This window comes from Epinephelus lanceolatus, chromosome 19 (assembly GCF_041903045.1).
Source record: "Epinephelus lanceolatus isolate andai-2023 chromosome 19, ASM4190304v1, whole genome shotgun sequence".
Lineage (NCBI taxonomy): Eukaryota > Metazoa > Chordata > Actinopteri > Perciformes > Serranidae > Epinephelus > Epinephelus lanceolatus.
This window is the reverse complement of record NC_135752.1, coordinates 20,076,865-20,096,981: the sequence shown is the minus strand read 5'-3', so window position 1 is coordinate 20,096,981 and position 20,117 is coordinate 20,076,865. Positions and strand designations below refer to the sequence as shown.

Sequence of the window (20,117 nt, the reverse complement as noted above, 5' to 3'; positions counted from 1 at the left end):
CAGCAGTTTACAAATACACACAATATTATATAATTATATGATATATAATATTGAAAAAAAAGAACAAAAAAGAAAGGAAAGGATTACAATCTTCAAATAAGTAATTGCCTACGAAAGACCAAGGAAGAAAAAAAGGAAATTAAATACTCCAATTTCCAAACAAGAAATACCAGAGATGATGATAATAATAAAAAAAGATCGCTTATATTTGCACTGTTTACATAATCTGTGTCATCACTCATTTACACAGCGCTGTACTCTGTCGAGAGGTTGCATCTTTATTTAAAAGTCAAAAATGAGGAGTGAAAGCGAAGTGAAGCAGAAAAGCTGTTCTCAGAAAACATCACGCTCAGTAAACTACAATAAATGAATACGTCTGTGTTTAAAAATATTAAAGTTGTTGTTTTTTTTGTAAGGGTTTGGGCCACAGTCATGTAAATAATATTGTATTTTATTTCATTTTATGTCTGTGGTCACATTATTTCCCGCAGGGCGTCGGCTACATCACTAGGTTACAGCGTTCCTACGGCAACGCTTTGAAGCTTCCTCCTAGAGGATCATGGGAAACAATTCTGGCTACTGGAGCGGAGGGAGTTTCGAAATATTTCATGATTAGCTGCGGTAAAACATGTAATACTGTAGTTATATTAACATTTACACGACCAAAAAATGTGAGCCCTTCAACATTTGACTATAACCAATGTAGTGTGAGTGCTCAGGTAAGGCTTTTTGTCGGAACCAATGCTCCGCGCAGTAAACAAAATTAGCTAGGTGGCTAATGCTAGTTAACGGTATGGCTAACATTGGTGATGGTTTTTGTTGGTTTAATCAATGTATAACACCAGCTAACAACACGGTACTTTGACATTGTCAGTATACGTCACTCTTCTGTTAACATATACACAATTAAGAGTAATATTTCTTACTATCTGCGTCGCTAATCATGTTGTTTACAGTGCAACATGTAAAATTGTTGCTTGTCTGCTAACCTTAAACGTCTTGCTTGTCTAGTGAGATCCTGCAAACCCTCCCAAAACCAAGAGTAGGCACCGATGCTGTCTTTTAAACATGGAGCTAAAGCTGGAGGTTGTTTTGTCATCCAGCATCAAACGGAAGAAACCATGGCCGCGATTCTGTTGGCTTGGCAAGGTGAGGACTGTCAAACATTTCAGCCAGAGACACTGAAACTTTGCCTCCCTTGTCAGAGGAACACGACTGTGATCCTGTGTCATGTCCCTCTTTAGGAGAAGGAGTCTGTGTTCCTGTTAGATGACAAACGGATCAGTGAGATCAACATGGTGTCTGGACGCACCAAGAAGAGGACTCCTAAACTCCATCCTTTGCTCAACAGTGTGGTGACAATGGCTTCATCCCACAATGGTGAGTTTAATGTGCAAACCCAAAGCAAAACACAAGTCTGCTGTCATTTCAGAGAGTACATTTGTTGTCTCTTTTCCTTTTCCAGGTATGTGGCTATGTGGACTTCTGGTGTCAGGAGAGCTGTTTCTGTGGAACAGGGATAAAGACTTGTTGAAGACTGCTGCAGCGGTCCCAGAAGTAGCTCAGATGACCAATGCTGTTCAAGGTATGTGCAGTATATGTACATGTGTAAAGTTACCTGGAAGATGGGGAAGTGTTTGGATTTATGTGTGTATGTTTTCACAGGGAATGCCACAAGACTGTCACTCCAAGTTTCAGGGGATGGAAAGCGTGTACTGGTGGTAGCCATAACAGGGCAAGTGTTCCTGTGGGAGTGTATGGATGTCAGGGATTTGACGGGGGTACGAGATGGCACGGTCAAGGGACACTGGGCACATATACAACCCCTTGAAGACTCCATTCTGCCTTCCTCGCAAGACAAAGAAGCATCCCAACACACCATCTTCATCAAGACAGAGGTCTGAATAGAATACATATTTAACATGTTGACATATGTTTCAGTAAATGACTCTTATTATATTATATCTTATTTTATCTTTCCACAAACTCGCTCAGGTTATGGGTGATGCCTGCTTATCAGCCTTTGTTTTCACATCTGGGAAGAAGCTAGTTCTCACCTGCCTGAAAATTCAATGGGAAGAAGGCCACATGAGAGCGGGGTGAGTGAGCAGGTCTATATAACAGGCAGGGCTCTCACTGGGTGTTACAGTGGTTAAAAGTACGTATTTCTCTTTGTAGCTCTGTGGGATACAGCATACAGTGGGCCACCAAGACATACCCCATGTCTCGTCTCACCCCGCCCTGCCAACCAGTGAAGTCCAGAGGGGCCTTGGTGCCAGCTTTCTCCCCAGATGGCCGACTGTTAGCCATAGTCCTGAACCAGAGACAGCCAAAGGTGAGGCCTATCTGTTTCTTTTTTCACATCTTTATATGTTTTTGCAGGTCTGTCCATCTCTAGAAAATGTGACTCATGATTTGTATTTCCTGTTGAATGCAGGCCACACAGGTCCTCTTTGTGAGCACACAGAATTTTGTCTCAATATCAAGTGGCCTTGGAGGATGTGGAAGCAAGAAAATGGACATCCCCTCTAAATACATAAGGTACAGAAAGCATGTTGGTGTTATGCAGTGATCAGCCAATGTGAGGGTTTAACCTGGGGTCAACATCTGCTCAGTCACACTGTCTAAAATATTGCTGGTGAAGCTTTATGACTCATTCTTCACTACTCTAAACAAACACAGTAGTGTCAACAGTGTGTCTGCGTTAAGCACGCCATTTCCAGACTGTCTAAATATAAGCCACCAGGGAATGATTGCCACTAAAGGATGTGTTGCTTTACCTGAATGTCATTAGCACCTCTTTCATATCTTTGATGTACAGTGTGTATTTATTTACCAATGTACTTTACATATCTTCTCTTTAAGGTCCTACTGGGTGGGCAGTGTGAGCTGGTCACCAGGCGGTCTGTTCCTGGCCTGTGTTCTTAAGAGAGGCTCCCTTCTTATCTTGGCTCGCCTTGGGAGGCTCCTCACTCTAACAAGCTGTGGTTGCAGTGTTGACTTTGGGCCTGCACACTTCCTACCCCTGCACCCTCTCGTCACTTACCGGTACACATTTGAGACATTTTGCCTCACTCATGAGCCCTTGTTACAATTTATTGATTTATTTGTGCTGATATTTCTTAATTCTTATTCCTCCTCTCTCATCTGCAGTCATCTTTGCCATTGATTTCCTCACTTACACTCTTCCCTATGTGAGCCAATTCATTGCATCTCACCTGTCTGTTGTCCCAAGAGTTGTACAAATCCAGTGTGAAACACGTTCTATTTTATTATGTATAATTTAGGGTGGTAACTAATGATTATTTTCATTATAAATTAATCTACTGATTATGTTCCTGATACTTTCCCTCTACAGGGCACCAATGTCTGCAGGGAAAGCAGATCCCTCTCTGTCCAGCTCTAGCTTGTCTGTGCGGGATGTCCTGAGACAGCGGTATTCCGTGACCTGGCATCCACGGCTAATGTACCTCATTGTGTCTGATGGCTACATGGCCACAGTTATGAGGGTGCAAGATAGGCCTTCTCCTGCCCTGTTGCTGAAAACACTTCTAAAGGACGCAAGCAAGGACCTTGAGAAGGCCAGTCGGATACTGGATAAATCACAGGTGGTAACTCAGGGACTTCTAGAACAGGGATCTTACTTAGCTACTCTCTGCAGAGCTATTCTTGACGATACAGTTTTCTCATTACATTTTCTTATTTTCAGATACATGCGAGGGCATGGTTGGAGTCCTTGTCTTGCCTGAATCTTGACAGCATCCTTGTCACATGTGGGCCCAACACCGCAGACTCTGTCATTTCAGCAGCTACAGATGGATCCACTTTGCCACCTTTCCTGCAGGATCAGGGGACATTGGGTGGTACCAAGGAGCTTCTTGAAAAAGTACAGGTCAGTCAAATAGTGTAAACTAGAAAGGTATAGCTTTAGATTTCAAGTTTTGTCGGTGGACTATATACACTGACTGTGGCTGCGTTTACATGAAGGTAAAAAGCAGATTATAAATCAGGTTTCTCACCCATCCCAACCATATTTTTGTAACAGCACTGACATATTCTCACGGTCTTAAAGTTTATATCCCATTGTCTCAGTAAAAAAAAGCAGCTTTCTCTGCTATATGGACATTTTTAATGCCAGATTACTGCTAACAATGACTATCAAATTACTATAGTGCATCTGATAACCTATCGTGATGATAGCCTGCCAAAATTTCCTGTTACTGGTCCCAAAGTCGGAACCATCCAAAAAATGTGTTCACCACCAAGGTTCAGTTTGATCTGTACTGAGACCACCGCTTTTGTCAAACCAAGATTTGGCCTTTTGGTCCAGAATGTGGTCCAAGCGATTTTTAACATTTGTAATTTTGGTTTGACTCAAACTGAAAAGTCTAAAAGTCCGGACCAAATGAGTTAGGTGTTAAAGGCCCCTTAGTTGCTTACTTTACTTATGTTAACTGTCTTTAACCTGCTGTTTGTTTGTGTGGCTTCCCAGACTTTCTTTGAGGATGACTCAGATGTAGACGGACCTCCTGCTGGTTCTCACATGGAGGATGGCGGACGTCTAGAGTTTGCCTCAATGTTTGACACGCTCCACGCCCTGGACACAAGGACCGACACTAGCCCAGATTTTGATAGGGACTTTTGTGATACAGAGAGGAAGACACCTCGTCTTTATCGTGAACTTGGAAAAATCCAGACTAAGCTGTTAACAGCTTGGGCGTTTGGCATGTCTCTCGGAAACGCTGTGGAAAACAGAACTCGTCTGCTACAGCACACCCTCTTCTGTGTGGTGCGACTTGCTGCTCTACTCCATCTGATCCCCAGCTCCGAGAACACAGGGAAGACAAATATCTCGGTTTCTCCTTGCCTGCTGCACCTTCTTAAAGCCCTTCTGTCTTTTCTTCCCTTGGATAGCAATCACTCAGATGGGCCATGTTGCCTGGGGCTGGTGGTGGAGCTCAGTAAACGGCTGATTCGCCTCCTGCTGACCCCTCACCCTGAGTCCCACCAGACTGGTCACTGTCAGTTATCTTCTCATAGTCTTTCGTCCGTCTTGCATGTCTTGGAGCTGGTCTCTGATTGTCTTGATCACACCTACAGCCTGCAGCAAAAAACTGTCTGGTCCTCTGCAGAGAAGGAGTCACATCTCTGGTCTTCCGATGCACACTGTGTGCCTCTGTTACAGCATGAGAAGGAACAGAAGTCCAGTTTTGTACGTCAGGCACAATCTGTTCCCCAGCGACCGTCTAGCAGGTACAGACCATCTCTCTGGCTTTTTATGTGTTTTTAATTGTCCATTATTTATTGCTGTGGATACCAACCTTAGTCATTGCATGTCATGTTTTGCCTGGAATTTAAATTTGTCACAAAGTCCAACAAGATTGATGATTTTCCTTTTTGACCAGATTGTTTGGAGTGTGGCAGTGGGTTTACAAGATCACCCTGCAGTATATGGAGGAACTGAAAAGCTTTCAAGGCTGTGATGGCTGGGAGGAGGAACAGCAGCAGTTGTCCGTCATCATGTCCCAGATCCAAACAGCTTTGCAGGCTACAGGAGAAAGGCTAGAGGAGGGTCCTGCACTGCTGAGTTACCCAGGTCTGTAGCAGAAGGACTAATTATCTAACTTTAATAATTGTACTAGCTACAGGAAGTAAACTAGGGAGTTTAAATCAAATCAAACCGAATGCAAAACAATGTATCTGTGGCTCAGGTCAAAAAAAGACTTAGAGTTAAACATGAATGTATCTACTATTTCCCTCCTCTCCCCCAGGTGAACACCTTTTCCTGTTTGGCTCGTACCCTAAAAGTGCTGATACATGGCGGTCACAAATTTGTGAGGAGAGTAACAAAAGTGAGAACCACTGCTTACATTTTTTCATTTAAGTACACCACATGCTCATCATCAGTCTGAAATAGTAATCATAAATCTTTCCATTAGGCTCTGATCGTGCCGTTTTCAAGGAGACACGGCTTTGTCTGGCACTCCTATACAGTCTGTTATCCCAGTACCGTCTGAGAGAAGCTCAGGAGTTAGGGGACCACATGGCCCGTCTCATCCTGCACAGGGCCGGACACCAGAAAGACAACATGACAGGTCAGCAATGGTCCATAATTACTCAGTCTTGTAGAGGTGAGTTAGCTTTGAATGTCTCCCTTTAAAGGCTGTGTGGCCAAAAATATTTTTTTGTTATGGGGACAAAGAGACATGTCCTCTCTTGTGCTTTATCTGGTTAATCTATTTCCAACACCTCTCTGGATTATGAATGTAGTAAATGGGGGAGTTGTCCGTCATTTTGGCACTTATCACTCTGAGAAGAATGAAATAATCCAGCTGCTAGAAACTTAGATCTTGCTCCATGATGATCAGTAGTTTGACACAGTTACTGCAGCACACTGTGCTTCATCACAAATGACCTCATTCTCAGTCTCTGTAGTTAGTTATAAGCTCTGCTTTTATGCCCTGCACTGCAGCAGACTCTCTTCCCTGCCCGTGGCTGCCGATGGACCTTCACAGTGACACAGCTTGTGCTGTGGTTCAGACCCTGGGGAGATTCATGGCCTCTTACTTTACCAACCAACCCCTCTACATCCTGCCCCCTCACCATGTTACCGTCTTGCCTCCACTACATCTACCTCATGGTGTGTTTCTATAATTTTTGCTAGATAAAAATATATATTTTTTAAGTTTTATTGCTATTAGGTAATATGGTCTTTTTCAGCCCCCAGTGTTGGGCGCTTGGTGCCACTGTGTCAGGAGGAGGTGGCTAGGGCAGTGCGACAGCAGCAGCTGTCAGAAGTATGGACAGTGGACTACGCCCAGGACCTGCTCCTGCTCGGGGGTCTGCTTCCTGAGACTGTGTGGTTGGCTTATCATCTTGGGGACTGGAAGACAGCAGCCTCTCTGAGCTTGGCGTATACAAATTACTGCGCCGACCACTTCGACTTCACTCAGTCAGTTTGAAAGCATACAGTATATTCACTAGAATAAATTCAATTTCAAACTTTTACCATGTTTGTTTTCACGCACATCTCAATGACATCTTTTATGACAGGCTCAGGAGGAGAGAGCTCCACCTCCCAACAGCTTTAGAACCAGACAGCATTTTTCAGGCTGAGTTGGAGTGTCTTCTTGGCAATAAGTCTGACTCCCAAGAGCACAGAGATGAAGATGGTGACAAGAGCTTTACAGGTTGGTGAGATCTGACAATGGTAAGAGGACCACAATGCATGTAGCACTGTTTAAATGGAATCTGTGCTTTGTCTCCACTTCTTTTACCAGACCCTTTGGAAGGAGAAGACTGGGATTTGTTACAGGTTTCCATACAGGAGATTCTGAAGGCTTCAGTCATGGCTGGAGTGAATGTTATGTCATCACCCTTGTCTTCCTTGCTGGACACAGCCAAAGACCTGTGTTCTTGTCTGCCTGCCTTGGTGCCCAATGGACTGTATCTGCCCTCGCCACCTCTTTATTGCCCTCAGCCTTCCCCCAACACACAGGTACGTAACAGCAGATCAGCTTTTACAAACAGTATGAACATGTAAATTATAACATTAAATGTGTGTGTCTCATGTTCAGGACCCAGTAGGGACAATGGGGCAGTTTGCAGAGGTTGCATCACGTCACAAAGTGTCTGGAGTTCTTCAGAGATTACTGTTACTTCTGAGATCTGCACATTGTTGCCATCCTGCTGCTCAGTGGTACATCAGTAATCTGCGTCGTGCCAGACACGTACTATACAAGGTACTTTAAAAGACTATGGGGTTTTGATTTGGTTTAATAAGAAAATTGAAGGTCCTCAAGTATGGCTTACAGTTTGATGGCGACAGTCCAGTTTTTCTGAAGAAATGCTGTTTTTCATTTTACCATACTTTTTTTGGTTTATCATGCAAAAAAGAAATAAGTAGTGCAAATATCTGATGATGTTTTCAGATCAAGAAGAAGTACTCCTATCCATCAGCCACTGAAGAAGAAAAGGCTTTCCCAGAGGGCCTGATGAAGTTCGTCACCCGCAGCGGATTCTTCAGACGGGGGCCTAACAAAGACGGTCACCTGGACCCTGACACCATTCAAACTATAAGTAAGACGCCACTCATAGTGAATTTTGGTCATCATAATCAATGATGTACTTTCAAATAGTGCTTATTGACTATATTTTTCCTACAAGTCTGTTTCAGGGAGCTGTGTGGTTTATGCTGGATGCTTCATGTCAGGGACCAGCTCTCCATTTCCTGCAGGAAGTATCAGGCAGCCAGACAGCATGGTGGAGATGAGCAGGTATTCCATTTGTGTTTGATGACATGTTTATGTATAAATATGCCCATTAGGTCCTGTAAATATCTGTGTGTATTTGTGTCCCGTAGATCCCTGGTGGTTCAGAAGTGAGAGCTACCTGTGTTGATGCTCTCCGCTGGGCCTGTCGCTTCCTGCCTTTCTCTTGCTTTCTCAACGCTGAGGAGATCCTCCAGGACATACTGCTCAGCCTTGTGTCTGAACTTCCTCCCCTCTCTCTGGTGATTTTTTCATGCCCTTTTCTTACATAAACAGTGCTTATTGAAGTGAAATAGAATGACCTTGAGTGAATAAAATTCTCATCCTTGCTTGTTCCTATTTGTAGGTGGCAGATGCATTGGTACGTGCCTTCCCAGAGGAGGAAGAGTCTGTAAGAGTCGCTCTGAGAGAAAAGTATAACTCACTGCTGCAGAGACTGAGGCGATGCAATGTCCTTGGTACGAACACTTCCGTTTTATAATAACTGCTTTGAAGCACTGTACAGCACTTCTACTGTAGAAATGTCACTTTTTAGACACTGATTTCTTTATTTTGAAGAAGCTGTGTGCGACATTCAGAGCATTAATATTGCAGCAAACCACTAGAGTTATGGCCTCCGGAGCAGAGAATGCAGTCATGCTACCGCTGTCTGTTGTATTCTGCAGCTCTTTGTTCTTTGTGGTAGTAGACGGACAGTCCTCGCATGCGAGTCCCTGTGTGTGTATCCCACTGGCTAGCTTATTGGCGCCGCTCTGCACTAAGCTTGTACGGCGGTTAGTGCTTATAATGCTTTCCCGACTCATGGTGGCGGAACAGTGTTGTCACCGAAGCGTAGCACCCATCCTCAACACTCGATGTATTCCTTTAAGTGAGGGATGTAGGCTGATTTTACTTATTGTCCACGACTCCTTAAACATATGTTATAAATGTCAATCTATGTTATTGCATTTGCTTCTAGAGGGCGAAAAAGAGGAGGTGAACGAGTTGATGATGATCGTCATTCAAGACAAATTCAGGCAGAGGAGAAAACATCTTGGGCGTTTGACGAGGCATCTGGCACCCCCTGAACTCCATTTGTGGGAGAAGGAGGAGGAACAGGAAGACAGGGGAAGCAAACACGGGATGGCTGTGTGGAAGCAATTCTCACTGGGTACAAGTCTGAGCACCAGCACCTTAACTGACTTTGGGTTCCCCCCAGTTTACAGCGATGGAGACACAGTGGATAATACATCTGAGGCCGTCTCTCCTGAAATGCACAGCAGAGCCACAACAAGGTAGCCAGCGTGGAATAGTTGCAATACCATTACATTGAGGTTTCATGTATCTGTGTTGTGCCTTATTCTGTGCTCTGTGTTGTTGTTTTTTAGCAGGGGCAAAAAAGCAAAAACAGCAAGAGACAGAGAACATGCGAAGAAGACTGCTGTTAAGATTGAAAGTGTCATCAAGGAGGAGAGTCACCCAGACGACGCCGAGGAGAATGAGCAGCCCTCCTTACCAGTGGTTGGCACCTGGGAGTTTGAGCTGGAAGATGATGAGTATCTAAATTTCCTGGAGCTCTTCCTCAGCTATGTGCTAGAGAAGGACAGTGCAGATGGAGGGGATTCAGGCAATGAACTTCCTCTGTTGAGGGGCTTCTCCTGCCAGCTGAGGGAGAGAGAGTTGCATTCTCTCACCTTTGATGTGCTCACAACCATTCATCGCCGCCAAAGAGATGCGCACCATCCAGCCAGAAAACACGTGGGCAATGATCCTCCAGTGTTCAGAGCCGGCTACTGCTACAAGCCTGTCAAACAAGGTGCAGCAACTGATATGCAAACGTCCTCCATCTGGAGTGAAGCACCCATATCCAGAGCTAGCCTCTCTGTCAGTTCTCTTCCTGGGCTAAGCACAGGCAGGCATAAAGGTTTGTTTGGGCTCCGACAGCAAAGCAGTGTGCATTCAGGCCAAAGACTGAAGGGGGGACACTATGGATCTGATACTAGTCCTATTCGAAGTGCCATTACCACAGGGCAGCAATCAGAGAGCTTGAAACTTGGCTCCTCAACTTCTGTTGAAGCCGTGATTGAACTTCAGCAGGGCCTAGACCCTAAACTAGAGGCTCAGTTTCCAAAACTTGGCAGGCTGCTGGAGTGGATGGTCCGCTGGGCTGATAGGAGGGTGCTGCTAGGACATCATGGCAAAAAGAAGAAAGAGAAGGGAGGAGGAGTTGGAGGCACAGCTGATGAAGGAGTGGTGATCCGTGTCAAAGCCTCTGCGCCTGCTGTCCTCACTTCCCTCAGCTTGCTGAAGCGTAAGTACACTGCTCTCCTCAGGACAGACCGCTACAGTGCTCACATCCAAGTTCCAGAAACACAGTGGACTGTAGCTCCCATGCTGCGCCCTGAGGTGGATAGGAAACTGGAGAGAGAGAGCAGTGTCGATACAGGCTACCCTGGATCAGCCAACACTCCCATCATTGGTCTTGATCAGAATCTACAACAAGAACTGTCCATGTGAGTGCCCTATTTATGGTGGTTTAATATTGGGCTAAATCTAGCTCAGATACATCAACCAACTGATGGCGATTTAACAAAAATGTAGCAGCAAAACATTTTTTACTGTGTTTCCCTGCAGTGGTTCTTCTACAGATGAACCAGAGGAACTGACATTTCACAGGACACCTCTCCCTAACGACCAGGATCAGCTGACCTTTGATGCTCAGCAGAGACAGTCCAGTTCACAACAACCATCTCTTGATGACTTGGATGTTACACCTGAAAAAGAAGGTATATCACTAAGTTAAATTGGATCCTCAAAGTTGCTGTAATGCAGAGAATGTGAATTAATGTGTTTGATATTTGTAGGCAAAAGTAGTGAGAGTGATGGCTTGGAAGTGTCGTCCTCTGTTTCCAATGGGAACATCTCTGGAAACATCTGCACACCTGAAACGGTGAATATTACCTTCCAGGATTCCCATTCTTCATACATACTGTCAACTTTGTCAAAACACAAATACCTTGTTTTTGTTCTTTGCAGAGTTTAAAGCTCGCAGACCTGGACCTCTCAGAAAGTGCTGAAGACGTGTCCAGTTCCAGCTCTCTGTGAGTTTTTAATGTAAACTTAATAACTTTGCATCTTTTCTCCATTAGTGTCGTAAGTTAGTGCCAAAATGATGGCAGAATTCTTTGAGATTTTTAGCCTTATTGTGTTATGTAATGTTAATAATAGTTGTTGTTTACTTATATTCTTCCACATTACACTATGACATTATAAAAATATAATGAAGCACAATCCCTGCTGAGTTATTTCTACAAGCCTCAGGCCAAAACAAACAAAATCTTTATTAGCATTGTTGTTTGTTTTGTTGTTTCAGCCACAGTGATTCTAAAAGCCTACAAGCCCCCCTGCACTCAGAGCCCCAAGCTCTTCCTACTGTACAGCCTGAGGCACAGGTCCATGCGGAGCCTTCTGGTTCCACTGGAGTGCTGCTCCCCGACACACCTGTGGATCCTCCAAGTGCTCAGCCACAAAGCTCCACATCTGGTGCCCCCCCTGCGGATTCCACAGCCCCTAATCAGCCATTATCTGCTCAGACTCCACTAGTGCAACAGCGTCTGGGTGAAGACTTATTCAGATTGGTTCAGGTAAGAAGAGACTAACCACAAAAATGTCTGGAGTCAGGTGACTTTCAAGATTGAGTTTGATCTGAAGTGTTTTTGTTTCATTGCAGAATATCAACTACATGAGCCTGATGGAGGTTTTGGGAGCTTCATTTTCTAACCTTCAACTTGCCCAGCAGAGCTCTTCCATGGCTCAGTCTAACATCAGCACCTCACAACCTCATGTGCCATCATCTTACGTGACTAATTTCATCCCTCAACCAAATGCCAACATGCCAGTGCTATCTCAGACACAAGCATTCGTGCCAAGTTCAAGATCCAACAACCTTCAGCCCCATCAGGTCCCTGCGTGTATGTTTACAGACCAGACCGCCATCCAGAGCTCAGGGAAAACCTCCCCAACAGGTGTCCAGCATCACACCACGTCCACTGCTAATAGTGCAGGTGTAAGTTATCACATGTTGCTCAAGTTTTCTGTCAGGTTGTGTCACATTTTGCTTCTATGTAAACAATAACTAAGCTGAATACAACTTTTATTTCTTCTTCAGGAAATGCAGCCACTTTCTGTCCAGGCGGTGTCACCAGAAATCCAGTTTATGGAGAGCAGGAGGTTGATCCCACCTTCACAGGGGCTTCTGGCCACTACTGACACCAGCCACGCTATTCACAGTGCCCCCGTATTACTGCCCTCTAATGACAGCATACAAAGGGACTCTGCTCCCCAGGTCTTCGGCTTGAAGTTACTTCAGCTCCGCCGTCCTCCATTGCCCCAGCAGAGTGCGCCACACCATCCCCAAGGCCCCCAGGTGCTTCAAAAGACAAACCCTGCAACTGTGGAATCCCATCAGTATAAGCTAAAACACAACCAAACTGTCTCAGTGCTAAAAAGACAACTCAGTTTTAATACAACTCCGATGAACTCTCAACCCAAGAGTCAGATTTCAGACAGGTCCGGGGGGCGAAGCTTCACCCTACTTCCTCCTGCTCATACACCTGCACCAATGGAGGGCCTTCGTCTGCTGCGCTTCGAGCCTGCTCCACAAAGCAACACCACGTTCCCCAAACTACCCATAGCACCTTCCTTCAGGCCCTCTTCTGTCATTGCAGCTCCGAGGGGAGAAGCACCTATGATCAAGCTTCTGCATATAGAACCTGGACCACAAATGGCAAGCAGCACTTCCGTTATTTCAAGACTGTAAAGTGATGTATCATAAAATCTTGCATTGTAGTTTACAAACAGATATATCTGTCTCTGCCACAGATGTTACCCGAGGCAGCTCCTTCAAGCCAAATGGCCCGTCTCATGTCCATGGAGGAGTTGACAAGTTCAGTGATGGGGAGGCAGAATACTGAAGAGGCTCGACTGCGGCTGCTCAGAGTGGACCCACCTATTGAAAGCACTAGAAGAGCTACCACTCCCCCCACCTTAAACTCCAGCAAGAGGCAATCACATTTATGTTTTCATGCTATTGACTTTCTTTTTTTAAGCTGATAATTTTACTCACAATACACTGTGTTGTTTATAGACGGAAGAGGAGAGAGGAGAAGGCAGAGAGGGGAAGAAAAGCAGAGGTCACATTCAGACCAGATGAGTCTATTATCCCTACACAAGAGGTAGAGCAGTATTACTTTTAATAAGAAGTGTTTTGTGCTGCTACTCCTCCTTAAGTGTAATTTCACTGTCATTTGTTTGTTCCAATATATCTCCAGCCAACAAATGAGCCTGTAAACGAGGAACCTGCAGCTGCAGAGGAGATCACCCCTGAGCAGGATGTTCCCAATTTTGCTCAATTTGGTTGGTGTCAGTATACAGTATAATTAAGGTCATGACCGGACACTTTGAAATATTATAATTCTATTGATCTATTGTTTTTTTCCCTCTTATCTGTGCCTCCCAGGGTCCTTTGATTCTCTGCTGACTGGTCAGAGATTATTGGACAGGGCCGTGTCCACGTCAGCTGAGCTCCATGCCTTTGCTTCCACACATAAAAGACCCCCAGAGTGCCAAGATGCTTTCACTAACACAGACCCAGGTGAGATAGTTTGCATTACAAGTTATGCCATGTTGATACTGTAATAGTTTTGGACTGCTGTAATATTATTACACAGTTGTAGTTGAATTTCTCTGTTTTGCCTGGGTTGTTTCAGATACATGTTTTCCATATTCTAGATTCTGAGCAAGTAACATGTTGATTGTTTTTCTTTTAGCTTGTCCTCCCGCACTCGTGGATAAAGCTGTGTCTGCCTCCGTGCCTGCTAGTAGCCCTAAATGTAAGTGGATTTGATATCTCAGGAACAAGGATAACACACTGCTTTTTTTATTTGTTGGGCACATAATGAAGAGTTAAACATTGAGTGTTTGTGTATGTGTGTGCTTTCTCCACCCAGCACAAAGCTCAGAGAATCTGCAGTTTTTCAAAGAGCGCCTTGTTCAAGACAAAGAGGAAACGCCACAGGGGCCGGGGCAGAATCTGGTAAGAGGCCAGACATACAAGTAGCACTTTTCCATGCCTCGGTTTGGCTTGGCGCATCAGCCGAGCACAGCAGGGATTTGCATCACCATACAACAGGGCTACTCACTTCATGGTGTGGCTTTAACTGATGACGTGCTTGTCTTGAGTTGATGACAATTAAAAGCATTGCCTCTTGAGCGCTGTTGTCATGTAGTTACCTAGTTTCCATACCTAATGTTCCAATTCATGCATTTGAGCAGGATTTAACTTTGATTGATGGACATTTTACTTCACTTTTCTCTGTTTCTCTGTCTTTGTCTCAGGGTCCTGGTGGCCGCCAGTTCATAAGTGTCTTGGATCTAGAAGACAAAGCCCTGCATCAGGACTTGCCTCACTGTCTGAGCCCAGAAGCACAAGATGTACCTCCCCTTCGCCATCCTTCACCTACCTCTGCTCAGCTTCATGTACTTGCGACGTCAGTTATCAGGAGTGCTTCTGCTGCTGCTGATCCACAACCAGCAGTCACAGTTCCAGGGGACTTCCACTGGAGACCACACACAGGTCTTTATATTGTCTAATACAGGTATCACTTTATACTGAATACAGTGAGGTCTAAATATCTGTTGTACTGAACACTCTAGATATCCCAGAGGAGCCAGCCAGCCACATTCAGCCTAACAGGGATCCACAGAGAATCACTACACAAGATGTGGTAGATGAACCTGACTCTGAAATCTGTCAAGCCATAAAAACCCAGAGCACTCAACCTCACAGTGCCTCATCCACACCGCCTACAGTTTGGTTCTCCTCCCGCCTTTCAGAGCTGGACGCTCAGCTGGCTGCTCTACAGAACATTGCAGACTATCTGGAAATGGACTTTACCAACTCCAGGATGGTATATAAGCATGTTGCTTCTCATTATTTGTCCTGATTTTTATTAGTAGTGACACCCAAATATAGAAATTGTCTTTGAGAGTTGACATTAAAATGCAATTTATTGTTCTTTATGTAGCTGGTGAACACTATTGAAAAGCTGACACCAGTCTTGGCTCCTGATGTGAGGAAAAAAACTGTCAGACTGTCTGTTCCACAGGAAGGTATGACGTAAAACTGTTTTTCTGTAATAAAAGCCAAAACTCTTTATGTTGCATTTTAAATTACAAAGCAGGTCCTCGAAATTTAGATACAAAAAACAAAGTTGCAGGTTTAATTGAATAATAAATAACTTGAATATTGTTTGAAAAAACTCTATAAGACATTCATGCATATTCTCTGTCTCTAACAGCATGGTTACCACAACTGAACCCTTCAGCTCACCTGGATACCTGTGAGGAGGAGGAGGAGGAGGAGGAGGAAAATCAGGAAGAAGAATATGAGGTTCATAACGACTCCTGGGCTCACGAAAGGAGGCCTGGTCACCATGCTATTCCTTCCTACCTTCACACTCCTCAGAGTAAGGATGCAATTTACTTAAACGCTTCCTAAACATTTCTACTTACATAAACAATTTCCACGTATCTTGGCAAAGTGCACTTCTTAGTTGATGAATAATTATTAAAATGCAAATGCAGATGCATACTTTATTCTTTTATAGTCAGATACATGGATATTTTCTCAGTAGTCATAATTTTAAAAGTAATTATTTCATCTGTTTGTGTTGCTCCCACAGAAATGAAAGATCAGCTGATTGAAGCATCTGGAATATCTCCTGAGTAGGTTTAAGTACATCAGAAGTGTTATGACGCCCATTATCTGTTGTAGATGTGCAAACCTCACTGTAACTTCTCCTACTTCCCAATACTCTTCTCTCTACCTGTCCATCTCTAGACGTGCAGATGAGAATCTGTGTCAGACTGGGTTATCCGATACAGCCGAAATCCTAGACGAGTTGGTGAGGGAAGGCTATTTATCCCCGACTGACCTGGATTTGTCCAATTCACAGACTGCACCACATAGCAGGTATGGTACCTACTGAAATTTCGTCCGAATGACTACTGAAACAGCTATGATTTATGACTGAGCTGGAGAGTAATGTGACCCATAGCAGGCTGGAGCAGCAGCAGAGTAGCTGGATGTCGCAGAAACGTGCTCCTCCAGAGGAGGAGAGGAGAGAGCTGAGGATCTGGATGAGAAGGAAACAGAGGGAAAGACTGGCTGTTTATCAGAAACACAGAGAGAGCCTGAGGGAGAGGGAACACAAACCTTTTTCTACCTCTGGAAAAGTGGTGAGATGTGTTTGCCTCTTTATTAGAACTGATAATCCATTGTATGCTCTTATTGAAATATTCTATCCACATTGTTGTTGACGTTACCTCTGTGTGCCTCCACAGAAACCAACAACCAAGAATCGAGCAACCATTTGGAGAACCAGGGAGGAAAAAGAAAAGTACGTAACTGTTACATTGTCTGTGCACAATAAACATGCATGTGCATTACTCTTATTTCCATTTGATGTAATAGGTTCATGCTTCTGGAGCAATACAACCAGAGGACCCGTGAGGCCTGTTCTTTGGCCAGTGAGTTTCTCACCAATCCTCCAACCCTGCTCATTTCTTCAAAGACTGAAGTTTCACCTGCACTCTTAACTACACGACCCAACTCTGCTCCACCCTCTGGCAGCACTCACAGGTATCCCCTGCAACAGTTATCTGACCAGGATCTTTCTCGTTAGATAGTAACTGCACTCTGATCTAGCGTCTGAACAAGGCATTAATCAGATTTTGTACAGGGTGTTCATTCTAAACATCTGGAATTGGCTGATTTGGTGATGGAGGTAATATCTTTTCATTGGGCTTACAGTGTATCTGCTAATGATAAAAGAAGTCTTAAGTCAGGACAAGCTCAACCTCACCTTCGTCCATGGACTGCTGAGACACAGGGACTGCTTTCAGAGGATTACCGCAGGAGACTGGGACTACATAGACCAGGTATCATTTATTATATTTTACTACATTGCTCACTGAGATGAGCCTGTAGATGTGTTTTGACTCTACTGTCCAAACCATGTTAAATTCACTTAACTTGTTTATGTTGTGTGAATTTTGTGTTAGTTACGTCTCTGCCAAGGGACCGACTGTCTCAGCTTACCAGACGTGGCATGCTCACACACACAAAGAGCCACACTAAACAGCAAACAGCCAGCCAGAGTGAGGAAAGGCGTGTCGGACACCAGAGAAAGACAGGGCCGAACAGAGGTCTTTCACCAGGGACTACTGCAGGGAGAGGGATCCTGAGGGACCAGACAAGGATGGAAGAGAGGGAAGAGGGGAACCTTTGGGAGCCCACCTCGGAATTGAATAGGCTGCTGGGCCCAGAGGAGTCAGAGTCGAACATAGTAAGACTCACATTCATCACATATTAGCCTACATCTGGGAGAACTGTAACTACATTATTTGGTTTCATGTCCAGTTTCATACACTGCTGCACTTGTCAGGTTTTGGCTGGACTGCTGGATGAGCAAGATGATGGTGCCACAGCTGGTGTGTCAGCGATGGACTGGCTGGACAATCTTTCCGACACCGCCAGCAGCAACCTCAGTAAAATAGACTGGGCGGCTATCGAGAGGATGGTGGCTGCAGAGGACGACTGAGCTGAGCCTCTCAAGGAAAGGAAGAACAGTGCTACGTTGTCACTTAAGTGGATGTTATATTACTGAGAAAAACGCTTCTTATATTTTATGTGCCTATAAATGTATTGTAATTATAATACACTGAAGCATTTTTAGTGCTTAGAATCTAGACATGTTTATTGAATTTGATATGGTCAGTGATGGCATTAAATATGTAAGGACAGATTTTTTTATTGGTAAAGTAGGCCTACAATAAATTACATGTGATGTAATCACTTTATATTTAATTTGTAAAACAATATCTGTTGCACTGACATCAGCAATGATGTCCTCTTGGAATTTAGGTTTAGCCATTTGTGCATAAAGTTTTCTACATTTGTAATTTATTTTTGTACAGATTTGACAGTTCCAACTATTAAATATGTGGATCTAAGCGTTGCAAAGCCGTTTCATCCCATTATTTTATTGCCTTACACAAAGGATTTTGTGGTCAAACCATAAACTTCTCCTACATGAGACAGATCACATGCTGTTTACCAGTCTTGTGTTCATTAAAATCATAGACATATAAACAATCTATATACAGTAGATCTTTATTATCTTTATATATGATCCAAACACACTCACACCTGCTTTTAAAACTGAAACAAAGTGATACTGTGTAAAGGTCCAGTTTTTAATCATGTTAACTGAACTTTGCTTTGGTGTTAACACTCTAAACAGAACTTTATCTAAAGCTGCAAAACAGTTGGAAGACCCTATATCAAATGTGGGGACGCCTTCAAAACTTGTGTGTGCAAACAGAGTGTGGTGTGCCTGATGTGCTTTCTCGATGGCTTGCATCATGTACAATTATAGGAATGCCTTATTTTTACTTCACCTTTTTATGTTTTTTTCTTTACTTTTTCTCTCCTGCACTGATACAAAGGATTTTCTTAGATTCTTCAGCACTTCAGTTGATCTTTCGAAAGTCTCCAGGTCTTCAGATAAATAAAAATGATCCCGTAACAACTTCAGTTTCTTCCTGAATGCAAGTTTTGCAGATTGAATGCACTGGGACATGCCCTTTCCTATATGTCTGTTCTCAACATTATCTTTTCCTCCTCCTCTGTATCCATCCACCACATTCTTGTTTTCTTCTCCATATCCATCCGCTATGCTCTCTTCATCTTCTCTGCATCTATCCACCATGTTCTCTTCTCCCAATCCATCCACTGTGATTTCCTGGTCAAGAGCAGAGTAATGTCCCGCCACTATTGCTATGCAGATATTGTTCTGAATGGTGTGTTAGATGGGAAGTGGAGCTTATATTGCTAACATATCCCCATGTTGGCTGCCTTGGTAATGTTTTAATCTGCTTTTGATTCTATACAAAGATTGCACTGAAGTGATGTAGGATGGAGACAGTTGTAATAGGCCTACATCAAATCAGTTTTTTTTTTTTTTGTATAAAAAGATTAAGTAAATCAAGTCAAGTCAAGTTCAACTTTATGGTCATTTCCACATACAGAGTACATGGGAATGAAATTGCCCTTTCTCCCAACCAAGGTGTCATCATACACAGACAAATATGAATATACATATCACACATACAAGTACAAAAATATAAAGATAAAATGTTTAATATATATATATATATATATATATATATATATATATATATATATATATATATATATATATATATATATATACATCACACATATATACATATTCCATTTTTTTGAATTTTATTACATATATTATAGATATAAATAACATAAAACATAAAAACATAAAAATCACAATTTGCCTCAGAGGGCTTTACAGGTTATGACATCCCTCTGTCCTTAGACCCTCACAGCGGATGAGGAAAAACTGAGGAGGGATCCCTCTTCCAGGACCGACAGATGTGCAATAGATGTCGGACAGGAGCAGGACAGAGCAACATAATACATTTACAGTAATCCATATGACAAAATTATACATAACGAGAGTCAGAGACTGAGCAAGAAACAGGTCAGACAGTAGTGACAATAGCTGACAACATCAGTAGCAATAGGAGGCATCAGGCAGGGCCACGGCAGCAGCACACCCACGACACACCATCCAGGCGTAGCTGCGTTACGAACTTCTCTCCTGAGAAGAAGCCCTAGGTGCATATACTGTATATACATATACAGATAAATAAAAGCACATGTAGAATGTTAGCACAGTTCCAGCAGAGCCCTTGACGAGGAGGCCAACC

The 20,117-nt window shown here is 43.6% G+C and overlaps 1 protein-coding gene across 4 annotated transcripts; it reads left to right on the top strand.

The window, feature by feature from the left end:
- Positions 1-560: 560 nt before the first annotated feature.
- cplane1 (ciliogenesis and planar polarity effector 1) lies at positions 561-18,333 on the top strand. 4 transcript variants are annotated; one of them, XM_078161986.1, is made up of 50 exons: positions 561-719; positions 1,012-1,149; positions 1,245-1,380; positions 1,466-1,585; positions 1,666-1,898; positions 1,996-2,099; positions 2,179-2,335; positions 2,438-2,541; positions 2,866-3,048; positions 3,359-3,608; positions 3,710-3,892; positions 4,493-5,253; positions 5,406-5,596; positions 5,772-5,852; positions 5,940-6,095; positions 6,476-6,640; positions 6,721-6,952; positions 7,054-7,190; positions 7,281-7,498; positions 7,578-7,742; positions 7,932-8,079; positions 8,167-8,276; positions 8,363-8,512; positions 8,617-8,728; positions 9,229-9,544; positions 9,638-10,762; positions 10,884-11,035; positions 11,114-11,199; positions 11,286-11,350; positions 11,623-11,893; positions 11,980-12,315; positions 12,418-13,035; positions 13,131-13,312; positions 13,396-13,483; positions 13,580-13,664; positions 13,768-13,902; positions 14,078-14,140; positions 14,258-14,343; positions 14,646-14,883; positions 14,964-15,217; positions 15,335-15,419; positions 15,608-15,775; positions 15,992-16,034; positions 16,150-16,281; positions 16,367-16,547; positions 16,653-16,708; positions 16,783-16,950; positions 17,122-17,249; positions 17,373-17,656; positions 17,756-18,333. In XM_078161986.1, exons 2-50 carry the CDS (start codon positions 1,069-1,071, stop codon positions 17,909-17,911), a joined length of 9,678 nt encoding a protein of 3,225 aa, XP_078018112.1. In that variant the 5' UTR covers positions 561-719; positions 1,012-1,068; the 3' UTR covers positions 17,912-18,333. The 4 variants fall into 4 exon arrangements, with proteins under 4 accessions (XP_078018112.1, XP_078018113.1, XP_078018114.1 ...); XM_078161987.1 differs by having other exon boundaries at positions 6,473-6,640; positions 16,370-16,547; XM_078161988.1 differs by having other exon boundaries at positions 6,473-6,640; positions 16,367-16,544.
- The last annotated feature ends 1,784 nt before the right edge of the window (positions 18,334-20,117 follow it).

Coding starts and splice junctions, on each gene's coding strand:
- cplane1 (XM_033647522.2), top strand. CDS start 1,069: ATGGAGCTAAAGCTGGAGGTTGTTTTGTCATCCAGCATCAAACGGAAG. Junction 11,036..11,113: donor TGTTACACCTGAAAAAGAAG/GTATATCACTAA, acceptor TGATATTTGTAG/GCAAAAGTAGTGAGAGTGAT. Junction 16,282..16,366: donor CAGACTGCACCACATAGCAG/GTATGGTACCTA, acceptor TGTGACCCATAG/CAGGCTGGAGCAGCAGCAGA.